The 18,482-nt window shown below is 35.3% G+C and overlaps 2 protein-coding genes across 2 annotated transcripts; one reads left to right on the forward strand and one right to left on the reverse strand.

Moving 5' to 3' along the window:
• Window positions 1-10,830: 10,830 nt before the first annotated feature.
• LOC131597856 (eyes absent homolog) lies at window positions 10,831-11,713 on the reverse strand. Its single transcript, XM_058870519.1, has 3 exons — window positions 11,520-11,713; window positions 11,243-11,418; window positions 10,831-10,886 (listed from the first exon to the last, which is right to left on the reverse strand). The coding sequence occupies exons 1-3, from the start codon at window positions 11,711-11,713 to the stop codon at window positions 10,831-10,833; spliced, it is 426 nt and encodes a 141-aa protein (XP_058726502.1).
• Window positions 11,714-17,486: 5,773 nt separating this feature from the next.
• Window positions 17,487-18,107, forward strand: LOC131597857 (putative disease resistance protein RGA3). The gene has a single exon (XM_058870520.1). It carries the CDS (start codon window positions 17,487-17,489, stop codon window positions 18,105-18,107), a length of 621 nt encoding a protein of 206 aa, XP_058726503.1.
• Window positions 18,108-18,482: the final 375 nt, after the last annotated feature.

Genomic DNA, 18,482 nt, shown 5'->3' on the forward strand with positions numbered 1-18,482 from the left:
TAAATAAATAATATAAAAAAGCCACATGGGCTATCCAGTCAACGAAAAAAATAAAAAAATAAAAAAATACAAGCCACGTCAGCTTTTTAGCTGACTGGATGGGATGAAGGTAAAAAATGAGAAAATCTTCAAATGTTAGGGGAATTCTTGCAACTTTTTTTTTGCAGGGGGGTTTTTCAAATGTCGCCTATATGGCAGGGGGGAAAATAGGTATTAACCCTAATAAAAATTGTGTGCAGTGCTAATTTATTTATAAAAAAACGTGTGAGACAGACAAATAATAACTTTTATTTAATATTATTATCATTAATTATTAATATTTTGACATATATAATAATCGATATTAATGATAAAATGTTAAAAATCGTACAATTTGTATATTAATCATAAAAAATAAAGGAAATTAAAGATAATACTTACATAAATCATGAAGTGAATAAAAAGAAAATTGAGATGACATATTTTTAAATTTAAATTTTTATTAAACTTTCTTATACTATAACAATTACAAATATGGAAGTTATGTAATGAAAACTTTGGAATAAAAAACCAGATTAAAAACAACTATTCTTATATATAAAATAAATTTATTACAACGGATTACTCATAATGTTTGAGAATCAATATTATTTTATTGAAACCAAATTCTTTATATGGAATGAAGAAATAGTTTTATTTAATTCCTCATATTTCAAGTTCTAAACTCGTCGTATTCTAAATCGTGGTTTTGAAAAACTAATTACATTTTGCAAAATAATTTACAGATCGTCATTTTGAATAATGATTTATATGTAAATATTAAGAATTGATTTTATAATACAATTTGCATTGAAATTGAAACAAATGAAAAATACTCTCCTAACTAACGATAAAATATTCACACTTGTAAGAAACAAACCATTATTCAAAATGACGATCTGTAAATTATTAGGAACTTCTTTTATCTTACATAAAATTACATTAGTAGAGAGAAAATTACCATTGGAATTAAGAAATTGAAGCATTGTATTAGTCAAGATGGCTGGCGGTGAATCAAGAAGCATCAATAAAACAAAAAAATTACCTTATGTTTTGTGCAACGTTTGCCGCGAGTATCCGTCATCTGAACAATTAGTAGAATAGCTAACAGTCAGTAGATAATAATCACAAAACTTAATATATAACATAAAATTTTAAGTAACACAAGACAGCAACTTGATTAGACGTAAAAGTGAAAGAGTCTCGATACTATGTTTCAAAAGTGTAACAGAATTACCCTGCACATTCAGCTTTAAACAAATTAATATTTTCCTTCAGGCATTTCAACAAACACGTGGTACACGCATTTGGAATCTAAACTACTAACTTAAGTAATTGGTTTTAAAAGTCAATACAAAAAACTGTGAAAAATAAGTTCATAACCACAACTTCTTATAGCTACTACATTTTATATAAAAAGTTATTTTAATCAAAACAGTTAAGAGTCATAAATCTTGTGTGGAAATGTCGCTCATAGCATTAAATTAACACTGCATTTGTACAGATATTTCATCATTCTCATCCCACATAAGAACATAAGCCATGTACAATTCACATTAGAGTAAAAATGTGACGTTATGATACAAAATTAAGACTAAAAAAACTTACCCCTCATCCCATTATTTTCTGGAAGAGACTATAAATAAGTGTTGATGGAATTTCTAAGCATATGCAAGCCATGAATGAATGCTGAAAAACTCCATTGATGGAGAAAGAAGAGAACACGAAAAGTGCAGAGAGAAAGAGAAAGAAGAAGAAGCTATGCATTCATTAGTTTGTTACGATTCAGTTACAAGCTTTATATACAAGTAGTTATAACTAACTATTCAGTTAGGGCATAGTAGAGCTACATCCAATCAATCTTCCACGTAAGCTAGCTCATGCTTTGTAACTTTTCACGCACCAAATGACAATCAATGTCAAGGTGTTTAGTGCATTCATGGAACACAGGATTTGCAGATATGTGTATGGCACTTTGGTTGTCGCAGTAAAGCACGGGTAGACGTGAAGGGTGTTGATGCAAGTCATGCAATAAGAAACACAACCATTGGAGCTCATGTGTAGCAGACGCTAGGGCACGATACTCTGTCTCAGTTGAAGAACAACTGACAGTGAGCTGCTTCTTAGCTTTCCAAGAAACTAGTGATTGCCTAATGAAGAAGCAATACCCAGAGATAGAGCGTCGCGTGTCAACACAACCGCCCCAGTTAGCATCACTAAATCCAGATAGCTACAAATCTGAAGCCTGAGAAAGGAAAATGCCACGAGCCGGAGATTGCTTAAGGTAGCGAAGAACTCTTAAAGAAGCCTTATAATGAGATTCAGTAGGGGCACTCATAAATTGGCTCAATTGTTGAGTAGAAAATGAGATATCTGGTCGTGTAGTAGTAAGATAGAGAAGTCTTCCCACTAATCGTCTATAGGTAGTAACATCAGAGAAAGCAGATCCATCATCTTGGTGAAGACGCAAAGAAGCATCCAAAGGAGTAGAGACCAGTTTACAACCAGCCAAACCAGCATCATGTAACAACTCAAGGCAATATTTCCTTTGGAAAAGTGGGATTCCTTTGGATTATCGAGCAACCTCAAGACCTAAGAAGAACTTCAACTGCCCTAGGTCTTTGATTTGAAAAGTGTTATCCAAGGCTTTCTTTAGAGTATTAATCATAGCGAGAGACGTCCCAGTTAAGATAATGTCATCAACATACACAAGAATAGTTGTGAATGAGGATGAATCAGACTTAGTGAATAGAGTGTAATCAGCATGGACATGAACGAAACCTCGACTCTGCAGAAAAGTAGTTAACTTTTCAAACCATTGACGACTTGCTTGCTTTAAGCCGTAAAGTGATTTGTTAAGTTTACACACCTGACCTACTTTGGAGGAAAGAACACCTTGTGGTAGCTTCATATAGACAGCCTCGTGTAAATCACCATGCAGAAATGCATTGTTCACATCTAACTGGTGGAGATGCCAGCCATGAAAAGCTGCAAGAGCCAAAAGCACACAAATGGTGGATAGTTTCGCTATAGGGGAAAAAGTTTCAAAATAGTCAAGCCCTTTTGTTTGTGTGAAACCTTGTGCCACAAGTCTTACTTTAAATCTCTCAACAGATCCATCAACATGTCTTTTGATCTTGAACACCCATTTGCTTCCAATGGAGATACATTAGGAGGAAGATCCATTAGATCCCATGTGTGATTGTGATTTAGAGCATTCAACTCAAGTTGCATGGCCTGAACCCATCGAGGATCCTTGCTAGCTGCCTTGTAGTTAGCTGGTTCAGTTTCAAAAGATAAAGCCATGACATAGGCTTGATGAGAGGGATACAACTGAGCATATGAGAGATAGTTAGAAATAGGATATTGTCTAGTAGATGAAATAATGGAGTTACAAACATAGTCCTTCAAATGAGAAGGAGGTTTAGAAATTTGGCTGGACCTTCTATGTTCATTTGAGGAAGGAATCGAGATAGTGGAATTGAGAGATAGATCCTGATTAGTAGAATTAGGTGAACAACTTTCAATAGAATCAGTATTGGTAACATCAGTATCATCATGAGAAGTTTGCTCATTGAGAGAAGATGGCACAATAGAGTCATTTTGTTCAGGAGAGGAAGACTGAACATTATGATCATGAGAAAACATTGTTCCATTTGGAGAAGCATCTAACACAGCATCAGTTATAGAAAAATCAAAGAGATTTCTAAATTGATCAGAATAGATGCAAGTAGGAGCATTATAACTTGACTTATCATGGAAAGGAAACTCCATGTCAAAAAATTTAACATTTCTAGATACAACAATCTCATAAGTGTTGATATCTAGAAGAACAAATCCTTTCATACCTTGCTTTAATCCTAAGAAAGCACACTTCCTTGCTCTTGGATCAAACTTATGTCTATTGTTATGAAGTGTGGATCCATAACTCTGTTAGTGCTTTTATTGGCTGATTGGCATCTATGTTTGGTTAAAACATAATAGCAGTAAAACATAATACTAATGTGAATCTTGCAAGTTTATAAAGAACAAAACAGATACAAGCAAGATGTTAAAAGGCATGTCATGACATCAACTCATGACAACGCGCCTGCAGAACTGGAAGGAAGATTCAGTTTGTACTTAACAGATACAGAATATTCTATGTGAATATTATGTAATCCTATATGGCGCATATTTAAAGGTCAAAAGAATAATTGAAGAATCAGATTAGAAGATTGAAGATTCAGGAAGAATCAGATCAGAAGATTGAAGATTCAGCAGTTTCTAATTTAGGAAACTCAGGATTAAAAGACCTTATTTGTAGCAGAATATTTTCTGCATATTTGTAACAGTCAGAGTGCTGCGATTTGTAAGCCCAAGTCTAATTGGGATCAGGTTATAAATAGGAAACTTTGTAACCTAGTTTAATAAGCTAGCCAGCATTTAGAAAGATGTAACCATTAGGGTTAGCTGTGTAGGTGAACCTCCCGGTTTGTTGGAAGGTTACTGATTTGTCCTTCTCGAAACCTGTAGGTTAAAGAAGTGATGGTCCTCACTCGAAACCTGTAGGTAAGAGTTGAGTATTGTAAGCTTGATTGAAGTTGTGAAGTAGATCAAGTATGTGTTCATTGTTAATTGTGTAAATAGCTGTTGCAGGGTTGTAACAGTTAGGTATCACCAGGGAGTGAGCAGAGGTTTTCTTATCTTGGATGGAGTTCTGAGATAGAGATTGCATTGGGTAGTGACTAGGTAAACCAGAGGTTGTTTATCTGTAAACCAGAGGTTGTTTATATAAAATAGTACTACTGATAGTGGAATCTTCTTCCTGGCTTGGTAGCCCCCAGAGTAGGTTAGTTAGAATTGAACTGGGTTAACAATTAACTGTGTTATTTATCTTCTGCATTGTTTGTTCAATTATGAATGTTATGACTTTGTCTATAACATCAGGTTCAGAAGTGTTAGTTGTTCCTGTACAGAACCATGTAAAAATTATAATCTGGTTATGTATGCTGAACATGTGTGATCCTAGGTCTCATTGACTCTTTCCTAAGAGTAATTAAATAATGAGGGATCCTTGTATTGTGCTGGTGCTACATTAATAACAGATCATATGTCTTGACATCAGGATTGACATCCGAGTCTGTCATACCAGAATTTTCAATTGGTATCAGAGCAGGCATCCTGTCTGTTTCTGGATGAGATCCATAAGGGATAAATTCTGGTTGTGGTAAAAGCAGAAGAGTGTTTGAACAAAGAATGTTCATATTGTATGGTCCCTTGAAGTGGAGGATGGACCTATATGATTAGACCAACCTGACCTAAGAGCTGTGATGCTGGAACGAAGAGTGCTAAGTCCAAGGACTTCATGCGGGAGTGAAGAACTTGAATTTAAATACAAATTCAACTCGTATCTATGAATGGAGAAGAAGCCCATTAAAACCTTCATGCAGGAGTGAAGATATTGATAAGGTAACCTCTGTTGTCTGTCAGTTCATCAAGTCAGGGTATTGACAGCTATAATTAAAGTGTCAAAGATACTTGAGTATCCTCTCAAGTCCACTCATAATGGCATGGTTTCTTAGAGCTGATAAATGTCACCTGATATTCATAATTATCTGCAAGTGTGTACCTTGAAATCTTCAAGGTTGAAGTGTTCCTAGAAGGAGGAACAAATGTCCTATCTGATGTTGGGACATTAAGAACTGGTATGCAGCTACCAGCTGAAGAACAAATGTTCTGGTGCTAAACTAATGTAGTGTGAGAACATTGGTTTGGAACCTACTCCTGGTCTGGAAGAGGAGACATTTGGCTAAGTTAATCAGGACACGATTAACATGTGCTCAGTTCCACTAAGAAAAACTCATAAAGGTATTCCTTTCTAATCCTTTATGTTGTACTTTAGAAGAGTCTATATCTGTAAGTTTCCTCTGATCAACAAAACCAGATAAGTATTCATAACCATAGAGCAGTTGTTGGAGCCGAATAATGTGTCTCAATCACAGTGAAATATGGTTAAGAATGTGTACTTCCCTAGTTTTTATCCAAAAAGGGTAGTATGATTTTAAATCAAGTAAGTCAGATGGATCTGACTAATTCAGTGTTATGCTATGACTAAGTCTGTTCCAGAAACCTAGCTGAGGGAATCTCCTACATAGGTACAAATCATGGCATCCTTCATCTCAAAATCAGAATTAAAGTTTGAAGAAAAGGTTATTGAGATGCTGGCTATTTTATCCCTTGATGTGTCTGGATATTGCTGACTATTGGATTATTCTGTTACTAACCTGAGTATTGTCAATTTGACATTAAAGATGTTAACCAAGAACCATGAAGGATGATGTCACATCTGATGTTACAACATCTCAAGATCTTCAGTTATTTTGTGTATTTGCCAAGAACATAAAATATAAATGTGAAGAGGTAATCAGTTAGAATGACCTAGTGTGAGTAGCAAATTCTAACTGAAAAGCTGGTAAGTACTTTGACGGGAAACTTAGTACTTATTAGGTTTAGAACCTGGATGCTGAGAAGAAGTTCTTACAACCATGAGTTCTCAATTATCTTCACACATCAAAGAAGAAGGCAAGAGTCTCTGATATGGGATACTGATTCTGTTAAATATCTTGATGGGAGCTGGATATTTACAAAGTCTGTATAAAACAACTCAGACATGTATATTGAAGATCAATTTATGGTTATACAATCATAGTTTCTTCTATTCCAAGTTACAGAATGTGGCAATCTGGATCTTGTGTAGCAAGCAAACTGAGGTTTCTAAACTTGGAATCTGTGGCAAATTCCAAATGAAGGAACTTCAAGGACGAACATCAAAGATGTCCTAAAGTTGTATATCTCAGGGGGAGTAAAAGAGTATGAAGATCAGTAAAGACAATGTTTTTCTACTTCTATTCATTTGAAAAGTCTTTCAAAGACTAATCTTGAAGAAAGAAGAACAAAGTCACACAAAATCCTCAAAACATAACTCAAGTCATGTGTATTCTCAAAGACCATCAAAGAATATTCTTTGCATTATCATCTGACGACATGAATTGATGGTGTGTATCACTTGTTCTGATCTAAGTGCATGATCCAACCTATGCACAAGTCCACCTGGTGTAGTTTGTTCTCAAATAACATTTCTTGATTAAGACTTTGGGTGAAGTCCAGGTATGTTGTTTAAATTGCTCAGGATTATAGAGTCTTTTTCGTTTTGTTTGAGTCTTGTTTGAGTCCCTCATGTTCTTCTTTCGAATATGAGAAGTGTCTAGAGTCTAGGTTATGATTGTCTATTTGAGTCAATCATAGGGTTTAAGGGTAGTGTTCAGGCATTGTTAAGTCTGAGGTCATTCTTTATAACTGTTTGGTAAAGAATAAAGAGTCTTGTTTCGAGTTGTGAACACAATTCGTTTCTTGTGTTTCAAGTCCTCTATAGAGATGTGTTATCTCTATGGATACTCAAGAGTTTGTTTGAGTTCAGATGAACTTGTGTATTAGGTATCAACATCACAAAGCACATATTACCTGGTAGAAGGACTGGGAATATATAGAAGTTTGAAAAAGCAACATTATTGTCTAGAGTGGCAGTTTGGACATAATGTGGATTAGAATGGGCAGGTTTTGATCTGGATGTAAGTAATGTGTTCTGGCCATACATAATTACTTTCATGATGAAGACTTCACTTAGTGAAGATGACTATGAAGAAAAAAGTTCTATGATCGGATCAACACAGCTAAGGATAAAGGAGAATCTCTTTTGTTCTAGGAGTATGTTAATCAATGTGTGAGATTGAAAAACACCTTATCAAGAAGGATTTCAAAGTATCTTAAGCAGACCATGATCTGATTCAAACATGGTAGGGTTATGCTTAACAAAATTCCAGGAGTGGCAGTTCTGTTTGTTGAGATTGTGGCAACCTCTCTGTGTGTGATTTTAGTATCAAGGGGTCATCTGTTGATCGTTTCTGAAGGAGATAAGTTCGTAGGCAAGGGTCTCTTGAAAATAAAAGGGGATGAAACTTGTGGAGAATACTGGTAGTACAAATGTCAGACACAATGTTATGACATTCTACTTCTGGTGTAAGTATTTATTGTGAGGAACAAATTTGCTATAATGAGTGTGTTCAGCAAGATTGTTGAATAGAGTGTGCGGCTCTTGAAGATATGAAGATGAGTCTTATATTTTCCATTCATCATTTCAAGCTTATTCTGTCTGTGGGAGCTCAAACTATCTCGGATAGGGGGAGTAACTTCTTTTGTCAAGAGAAATTTCTTGGTTAAAAATACTTTTACATCATGAATAAAATGTGATACTTTTGTCAATTATTTGAATGGTTCAAGTTAACCATGTGCAACTGGTAACAACTATTCTTTCTCTACACTAACGAGGTAGCTGTGTGCTAACAGTCTCAAGGTGTCCGAAAACAACAGAAGTCTATGTCTATGACTAGTGAGTAAGTAGGGAGTCTGTTAATTGGTCCAAATGATGCTCTGTCTTAATCTTTTACGGAATCTTGGCTATGTGCCTGAAGGAAAGAAAAGTGACAATGTCTGACATAATGTCATGACATGTTTAAAGACATTGAATCTTCACAGTCAAACAAGGAAATCTGAATCGAAGTTTATCTACAAATTAGCGGTCGGTGTAAAGTTCATTCAATGACTATGCATGCACTGGGAATTCAAGAAAACTCCTATCAGAAAAACAGTCAAAAACTGCTTTGGAAAGAGTAAAAGCTTTTGAAATTGTTTCCTAATTAACCGTTTGACCATTGAACAAGACCAAAGACCTTCGTTAATTCCTATGATCTTAATTTTCTATATAATAGCATCTCCGTGAATTACAGAAATCAAACTCTCTCAAAATGTCGTTTTTGTGCGTTCTTGTGAGTCGAGTCTGGGTTTGGTATTGTGATGGGTTGTTGTACCAAAACCATCTCAGAAAAAGAAAAACACGGGCTGGGGATGTTGATGGTCTCTACCATGGGTTTTTCTGCAATAACAACAAATATGTTCCACTATATACAACCTTCAGTATCATTTTTGTTGTGATTTGTGTTATGAGTTACTAGGACTGGTGGACAGTTTTCACTCAAGTCCTCTCTCAAGGTCTATGCTAGGATTTGGTTTCTGGTACAAGACTAAGGAAGGGGTCTCTTATGCCACCATTGGTCCTCTAAAACGCAGGGTTTATCCCATCTTCTTCCTCATGAACATCAGTGTTGCATGAAGATGTTCCACTGCATATTATGACATCGGTTCTTTCTTTGTCATATTGTGTCTAAAAAGGGGGAGAAGAATACCATCTTCTGATTTTGCTACTGTAAAAAGTTGTGTAGTAGACTGACGATGTTATGATATGGTTCAAGTCCTGAAGAACGGAAGGTAAACCCAATTCTGAGAATGTAAAATTTTGTTCTTCCTAGGTGTCTTGAAGTTTTTATGTTGTAGCCAAAATATGCCAAAGGGGAGATTGTTAGTGCTTTTATTGGCTGATTGGCATTTATGTTTGGTTAAAACATAATAGCAGTAAAACATAATACTAATGTGAATCTTGCAAGTTTATAAAGAACAAAACAGATACAAGCAAGATGTTAGAAGGCATGTCATGACATCAACTCATGACATCGCGCCTGCAGAATTAAAAGGAAGATTCACTTTGTACTTAACAGATACAGAATATTCTATGTGAATATTATGTAATACTATGTGGCACATATTTAAAGGTCAAAAGAATAATTGAAGAATCAGATCAGAAGATTGAAGATTAAGGAAGAATTAGATCAGAAGATTGAAGATTCAGCAGTTTCTAATTTAGGAAACTCAAGATTAAAAGATCTTATTTGTAGCAGAATATTTTCTGCATATTTGTAACATCCAGAGTGCTGCGATTTATAAGCCTAAGTCCAATTGGGATCAGGTTATAAATAGGAAACTTTGTAACCTAGTTTAATAAGCTAGCCAGCATTTAGAAAGATGTAACCATTAGGGTTAGCCGTGTAGGTGAACCTCCCAGTTTGTGGGAAGGTCACTGATTTATCCTTCTCGAAACCTGTAGGTTAGAGAAGTGATTGTCCTCACTCGAAACCTGTAGGTAAGAGTTGAGTATTGTAAGCTTGATTGAAGTTGTGAAGCAGATCAAGTATGTGTTCATTGTTAATTGTGTAAATAGCTGTTGCAGGGTTGTAACAGTTAGGTATCACCAGGGAGTGAGCAGAGGTTTTCTTATCTTGGATGGAGTTCTGAGATAGAGATTGCATTGGGTAGTGACTAGGTAAACCAGAGGTTGTTTATATAAAATAGTACTACCGATAGTGGAATCTTCTTACTGGCTTGGTAGCCCCCAGAGTAGGTTAGTTAGAACCGAACTGAGTTAACAATTAATTGTGTTATTTATCTTCTGCAACAAAGAATTTACAAACAGAAAAAGGTACTACAAAATACACCTCAAGAAAGCTTGAATCACGATAGAATTTGTGCAACGAGAGCAGAGCAGGAAGGACCTGCTCAGATACCATCTAAGCATATGCAAGTCATGAATGAATGTTGAAAAACTCCATTGATGGAGAAAGAAGAGAACACAAAAAGTGCAGAGAGAAAGAGAAAGAAGAAAAAGCTATGAATTCATTAGTTTGTTACGATTCAGTTACAAGCTTTATTACAACTAGTTATAACTAACTAACTATTCAGTTAGGGCATATTAGAACTACATCCAATCAATCTTCCACTTCAGCTAGCTCATGCTTTGTCAGAATTCAACTCATAGTCAATTATCCCATTATTTTCTGGCAAAGAAAATAAATAAGTGTTGATGGAATTCAACTCATCATCAATTTACTTGATATTGGATTGAATCTCTTGTATTTCATTCACTCCATCTTCATTCCCATCTATAAGTTGCAAGTAAATTAAACACATCAAATATTAAGAGTCAATTAGTTTTTCTTAATTGGCTTTAACTACAAAGAGTTAGTCACCAATGGTCATGAAAGTTAGGAATGAAAACATGATCGCATAAGAAGATATAATCATAATCATAATCATAACTGTGTAGCCGTCAGTGTCGTGTTTCTAGTTTCTAGTACCCGTGCTTCATAGATTATAAGAGAACGTAATTAAGTATTTACTAAACCATTCCATCAAGAAAACACAGGCTTTTAATAAATACTCAATAATTCAACAAGTAAAATTCCTTGTCACCCAAACTTTGTCAGTAGCTATACCGATAGTGCCCCGGAAGTTTTACCTGCAAGTATTTTTGGTCTATAAGCAAGTTTTCTTTTGTTGACATCATCATGTGGGGGCCCTAATTCATCTTTGTTGAAGTCATAATCAAATAGGTCCCTTCCATCATCATATTTGGACATAACATCAAGAAACAACTTAATGTAATTCTCAATCTGCAACACAAAAACTCCATCACTAAAAACAAACCACGGAAAATCTTCGGTATAGAAAGCCAAACTTTACTTGTTCATAGAAGAAATTATCATCACAATTGCAGCAGTATGAGATTTTCCCACATCCTCCCAAGCTCGACACATTTCGGCACATCCTTTAGACCGTTAAAAGCCTCGACATAGGATGATTTCATCAAGGAATTGAGAAGTATAAGGGTCTCATCCATGTCCCACACATAGACATCCATCCTTGGATCAATCTCGTCACTAGAAGACACTTGTGTTTCCTCTTCAGCCATTCCAGATGTATCAGCCATTAAGAACTAACCTAACTGCGCCCTGCAGAACAATAACACGAATCATTGTACAATGCTACTTTATTTCACAGATTAACCTCAACATATTATCATCATTATCAAGTTTTCTATGGTAACATTCACAACATAGGAAAATGGTAAGGGTAAACCCCCAAACAGAAACATGAACAAGAGTCAAGAAATAAATTCATTCATTCATATTTGTAAGCGTTTTCCTAACAACTAAATTAAATCCCACAAGTTTAACTACAAGAATAACAAAATCAGTAAAAATCCTACCGAGTTCAATAATAGAAATAGAAATTGAAAATTTCAAACCAAAACTAGGAAGATCAAAAGATGAATTTACCATAGATGAAAGGGGAAAATACAAGCTAGGGTTAGGAGATTCGATAGGTGGTTGCGATTGCGAAAGTTCACATCGTTGTGAGAGATTTGGAATATAGAGTTAGGGTAATTTCCTGAGTTGAAAGAGGAAGTAACGAGATTCATGAGACCTCTCTCAATCGCGATTCTTTGAGGTTTCGTTTTCAATTTCTCTCGAGAGCAGTTTTCTAAGATAAGTATTAGCGGAGGTTGGATTTCAATTTCTGAGGTTTCGTTTTATGTTAGGGTTGAGTTGAAGTATGTGTTTTTTAGACTTTAGTGGTATACATGAAATCATTATCTTGATGTTTAATGTACACACAAAGTAATTTATTAATACAAATAATTTTAGAGTTAAAAGGTAGTGCACAGTTTTACACTGTCATTCAATAGAAAGTCATCAATTTTTTGAAATGAAAGCTTTTATTTATTTCAAAGAACACTTACAAGCAGGGCTATAAGCCATAAATTGAGCCTAATTACATGAGATTATTAACTATATGGGTCATATATTTGGGTTTCATCCACCCTCTATAGACAATAGAATCTATAATGTTTCTAGTAACAAAATGAATATCTCTAGCTATCCCCTCATTTCCAAAAATCTTAGAATTTGTATACATCCAAATGCCATAGCAAGCTTTAGTTACAACTGCCTTGAGCACTACCATTTTCCAGCCTTTGCCTTTTGTTTTCCTCTTTATCCAATTGAAATCCACTCTGCTATCCTCCTTCATATGCATCCAGTCAAGAAAAAAGGTCCAAATACACCCAGTTTCCTTGCAATTAAACAACAAATGGTCACGATCTTCATCAGCATCTTTACACAGCTCGCAATAGGAATGCTGCAGGATACCAAACCGATTCAGTCTTGTTTTTGTAGGTAATCAGTCTTGACAGGCCAGCCACAGGATTACTTTGGCTATAGGTCTTGCAAAGTTGTGAGTCATCATATGATACCAGTCAACAGTGCTGCTATCCTGTTTCAAGGCTTCATAGACCTGCATCATTTTGAATTTACCTTGGGCAATCATGCTGTTCTAGACATTCACTATATTACCTAGCTTTTCTCTTTTGGCCATGATGTTTTTTAGGATCCAGGTGCAATTCTTTCCATGGTTGTCGTGCATAACATCTCTACCCTTTAAGTAGTATGTATGAATCCATTTGACCCATAGGCTATCACCTTCCATACTGATATTCCATAGGCATTTTAGGAGAGCAACATTGTTCCAGGTTTTCAAATCTAAGATATTCAGTCCTCCATGCTTTAAAGGCCTACACACTTTCTGTCAAGCCACAAGGCTTTTCTTGCTAGGGGTGGATTTTCCAGACCATATGAAAGTCCTGCAAATTGAGTCAAGCTTCTTGATGACACTTTCAGGAAGAGGGAGACTGAACATCCAATACTGAGCTATGGAAGCAACCACACTTTTGACCAGCTGAATTCTGCCAGCAATGCTCAGCAGTTTGGTTGTCCAGTGTGTTATTCTACTGATAATTCTATCAATCAAGGGCAGATAGTGGCTCATATTCAGTCTTTTACTTGATAAAGGAATGCCTAAGTACCTGATTGGAAGATGACCCTCCATATAGCCTGTAGCTTTCATCACCTCTGTCTTGGTAGCATTATCCATACCTCCAAAAAATGCCTTGCATTTCTTTGGATTGACAATGAGCCCATTAGATTTTGAATAAGATGAAAAGGCTTCAAGGAGCACCTCAATGGATTTGTTATCCCCCTGCTAAACAACAGTATATCATCAGCAAAAGTAAGATGAGTTAAATTCAGTTTTGCACATTTGCTATGAAAGTGAAAATTAGAATTATTGATCATCTTGGCCATCACTCTATTCATGTACTCCATAATAATAACAAATAAGAGAGGGGATATTGGGTCTCCCTGTCTTATTCCTCTCCTTGCTTTCAAGATCTCTGATTATTCACCATTAATATTGAATCTATAACTGATTGTAGTGGTTCCCAGCATGATCCAATTAATGAATTTACTTGGCAAGCCAATCTCATTCAAAATAGTTTCCAATGCTGACCAGTCCACCATGTCGTATGCTTTTTGAAGATCAATATGAAGCATGCATCTAGGTGTTCCACCTTTTCTGTCATAGCCTCTCATAAGCTCAAAAGCTAAAAGAATGTGGTTCTGAATCACTTGGCCTTTCATAAATGCAGCCTGGCTGTGATGAATTATGTCTGGCAGTACATTGCCTAATCTGTTGGTAAGGACTTTAGAGATGATCTTAAAGAATGTTGTACATCTAGCAATAGGTCTAAAATCTTTCACTTCATTGGCATGTTCATGCTTAGGGATTAGTGTAACAATTGTGCTATTGAAAGCTTTGTACAGCTTGCCTTTGACAAAAAATTCTTGGACTGCTGCTATCACATCCTTCTTGGCAGTATTCCAGCTAGCCTTGAAAAATTTTGAGCCATAAACATCAATAACTGGAACTTTAAGGTCTCCAATACCCTTCAAAGCATTCCAGTTCTCTTTCTCAGTAACAATACTAGTGAGGTACTCTCTTTGACTAGGACTGACTTGCTTACCTCTCCTCATGGCCTCTATATCCACATGCTTCAAAGTATCATCCTTGGATCCCATAAGTTGTTGATATAAATGCATGACTTCACTCATAATGCTAGACTGCTCAGACACCATACTACCATCTGATTTCTTCAGCATGTTCATACTCTTGCTCCTGTGCTTGGCCTTAATAGAAGCATGAAAGTAAGAGTTATTGTCATCACTCAATCTAAGCCAATCTATTTTAGGCCTCTAGATCAGCATTTGTTCCTCAAGGTCATGAAGCCTAATCACTTCCTCAGTGCAACTTTTCACCTTACTGATCCTACTACCATCCATATTGTTTAAGCTGAGGTCAATCTGGGCTTGCTCTAAGTCTTTCCTAGCCTGCTCGAATTTATGCTTCATGTTGGTCAGGCCCTTACTAAACTGCTTTAGCTCAGGTTTCAGTCTTTGTAATTTCCCCCACAGAGTAAACATAGGGCTTCCTTCTAGAGGTTTATTCCAGCTATTACTTACAACATCCTCATAACCTGGTAGATCAGTGACACAGTTATAGAATTTGAATCTGCTAGATCTTTTGATCTGGTTTCTATCTATCAAAAGTAACAGGGCATGGTCTGAAACACTTGGGGTTAGGATTTTCAGAGTTAAGACACTATACTTAGTGAACCAATCCACATTACCAATGAGCCTATCAATCCTAGAATGAATAGGATCCACTGTGTGTCTATTACACCAAGTGAAGTAGTCTCCACAGCTATCCATCTCACTGAGCCCTGCTTGCAACATCATGTCCTGCAAATCACTATATTCAGATTCCACGACCATTCTTCCTCCAAACCTATCTTGGGCACTAGTAACATTATTATAATCTCCAACTAGGCACCAAGGTTCTGGAGAATTAGGTGTCATATTAGTGATGTCCTTCCATAATCTCTTCCTTTGCTCAATGTGATTGTTACCATAGATAGCAGTCAGCCAGAATTTGAAGTCACCCTTCATGTCAAAGACTTTACAATGAATAAACTGGTCAGAGCTATGAACATATTTCACATATATATTCCTGTCATTCCAAGAGATCCAGATTCTACCATTATCGTGATATTGGTAGTTATCTAGGTAATTATCATATAGGTTGAGGTTTTCTCTAATCTTGCTAGCTTTAGTAGACTTTACTCTAGTTTTAATTAGGATCATAATATCAGGCTTAATAGAATTAAGACGGGAATTGATCTCTTTTAATTTGCCTGATTTGTTAAGTCCCTTAACATTCCATGAAGCTAGCATGGTCCCCTATCCAAGGTCACTGTTAGGTCATTCAAAACCTCCAGTGCCTCAAATCCATTCATACAGTTAATCTCAGGGCTATTTTCAGATAGGATTTTTTTACCTCTTTCTTTGGTTGAAGAGCTCACTGTTATCCAAGCATTCTCCTCAGGCTGCCTTGCAATCTCAGGTTCTTCCTCCTGTTTCCTATGATCCACTGCAACATTATTGACTTGAGCAGGATTACTGACAATTGTATCTAGGGGTTTGGCTTTAGGCTTCCACTATTTCTTCACATAATCTTTGCACTTGTGTCCTATAAAAAAAAAGTCATCAATTTATCATGTCATTAAACTTTTTTTTAAATAAAAGAATAATTTAATTAGATATATGGTGGTGATTAGTTATGTACCGTCAGTACATCACTCATTTTCTCATAATTTTAATTTAATAAAATAGTATTTGTCTAATTTTAATATTATTTACTAAAATAGAATCAACGCGAAAGAGTGTAAGGCTGAGTGTAGCTTCTTCCTTAAAAACAGCCGCAACACACTTGGGTTAGGATATAAAAAATAAATATATTAAATAAAAAGAAAAATTATTAAATTATACATAAATTTTATTCTAGAGAAATATCAATTTAAGGTATTATATTACTAGTAGATTTTTTGTTCCAATATAAAGTACATAGTAAGTTCGATTCCTACTATAAATATTTTATCAGATTTTTGTTTTAAATCCTTTTATATCTTTTTTTCAATTTTATTTTTCAAAATTTGCATACTTTTTTTCAAAATACAAATTGAAAAAGTATACTAAATTAAAAAAATATATTATTATTTAAAAAAACATTTAAATCAATTAAGTTTTTTCAAAAAAAAACATTTAATTTTAAAAGAAAAATATTTTACATTATTTTTAATATAAAAAAATATTACTAAAAAATCACAAAATCCGCAGAAAACTTTCCTACGGAATTACCTGCAAATTTTTATTTTAGTTTAGATGTTTATTCAACTTAAAAATTCCGCATCAAATTCGCAGAAACTTTCCTGCGGAATTACCTACGGATTTATCTTTTTGGTTTTTTATTAAAAATATAATTTCCGCAGCAAAATCCGCAGGTATTTATGGGGAATTTTCTACAAAACCGTGTTCCGCGGGAGATTTTATTTTATTTTGAAATGTTGCAGGAAAATCTGCAAGTATTCCTGCAGACTATTTTTGCAGGAAATTCCGCAGGTAATCCGGGTATTTCTAATAGTGTCTGTCAAACAATGGCTTGATGACTTAAAAGATGCTGTTTTTGATGCTGAAGATTTGCATAACCAAATTGGCTATCATTCCCTTGGATGCAAGATGGAGCAGACGCAAGCTGCAAACAAAACTAATAAGTTTCTTGTCCTTTTAAAAACATCTATGGAGAGATCAATTCACAAATGAAGATTATGCGTGAAAGTATGCAACTTTTTTCACAACACAAATATACCCTTGGTTTGCAAACTAGAAGTGCTAGAGTTTCTCATAGAACACCTTCAAGTTCTATGGTCAATGAATCTGTCATGGTTGGTAGAAAAGATGACAGAGATAATAATGAACATGTTCCTATCAGAAAGCAGTACTAACCAAAACAATATAGGCGTGCTTGCAATTGTAGGCATGGGAGGTGTCGAAAAAACAAAACTTGCACAACTTGCTCATAATGATGAAAACGTTCATAAGCACTTTGATCTCACATCACGAGCTTGTGTATCAGAGGATTTTGATGTTTTGAGAGTAACCAAAGCGTTCCTTGAATCTGTCACTAAAACACCATGGGAAACCGATAATATTGAATTACTTCGAGTTGAGTTGAAGAAAAATTTAAGGGATAAAAGATTTTTCTTTGTGTTAGATGACTTATGGAATGACAAATATTCTGATTGGGACGAACTTGTATCTCTGTTGATTAGTGGAAAAACTGGAAGCAGCGTGATCATCACAACATGCCACAGAAAGGTGGTCGATGATGTGCTGCCCACATTTGGAAGGTTGCGTGTGTTATCATTATCAAGATATAGAAACATTACTACTCTACCCGAAACAATTGGCAATTTATTGCAGTTGCGCTATCTAAATCTCACTGACACTGAAATCACAAGGTTGTCTGACACCATATGCAACCTCTACTACTTGCAAACCTTGATTTTATCATGTTGCTCAAAACTCACATAATTTCCAGAACATGTTGGAAAATTAATTAGAGATATTTTAATGACTCACACTACTGATGTTGTTAGAGATGGAAATGGAGATGGATCTAGTTTAGTCGTAGTGGTTGAGTTTTTCGTCTCAAATGGGTCAGAGACGGATTTAGTATACCGTCTTCGATGAGAGACCGATATATTTCGTCTCATAGACATTGGTCCAAAATTGCTCACATCCCTGTCATAGGAATAAATGACCAAGTCACAATATGAGCCATGACGATTAAGAAGCCAAGGGAATGAAGAATTATATTCCTGTTTCAGGTATGAATATTACTTATTGTTTGTTTTATGTCACTGGCCAATAAAATTATTATTGTTTAGTTATAAGGTGTATACTTGT

Source organism: Vicia villosa, linkage group LG4 (assembly GCF_029867415.1).
Source record: "Vicia villosa cultivar HV-30 ecotype Madison, WI linkage group LG4, Vvil1.0, whole genome shotgun sequence".
Lineage (NCBI taxonomy): Eukaryota > Viridiplantae > Streptophyta > Magnoliopsida > Fabales > Fabaceae > Vicia > Vicia villosa.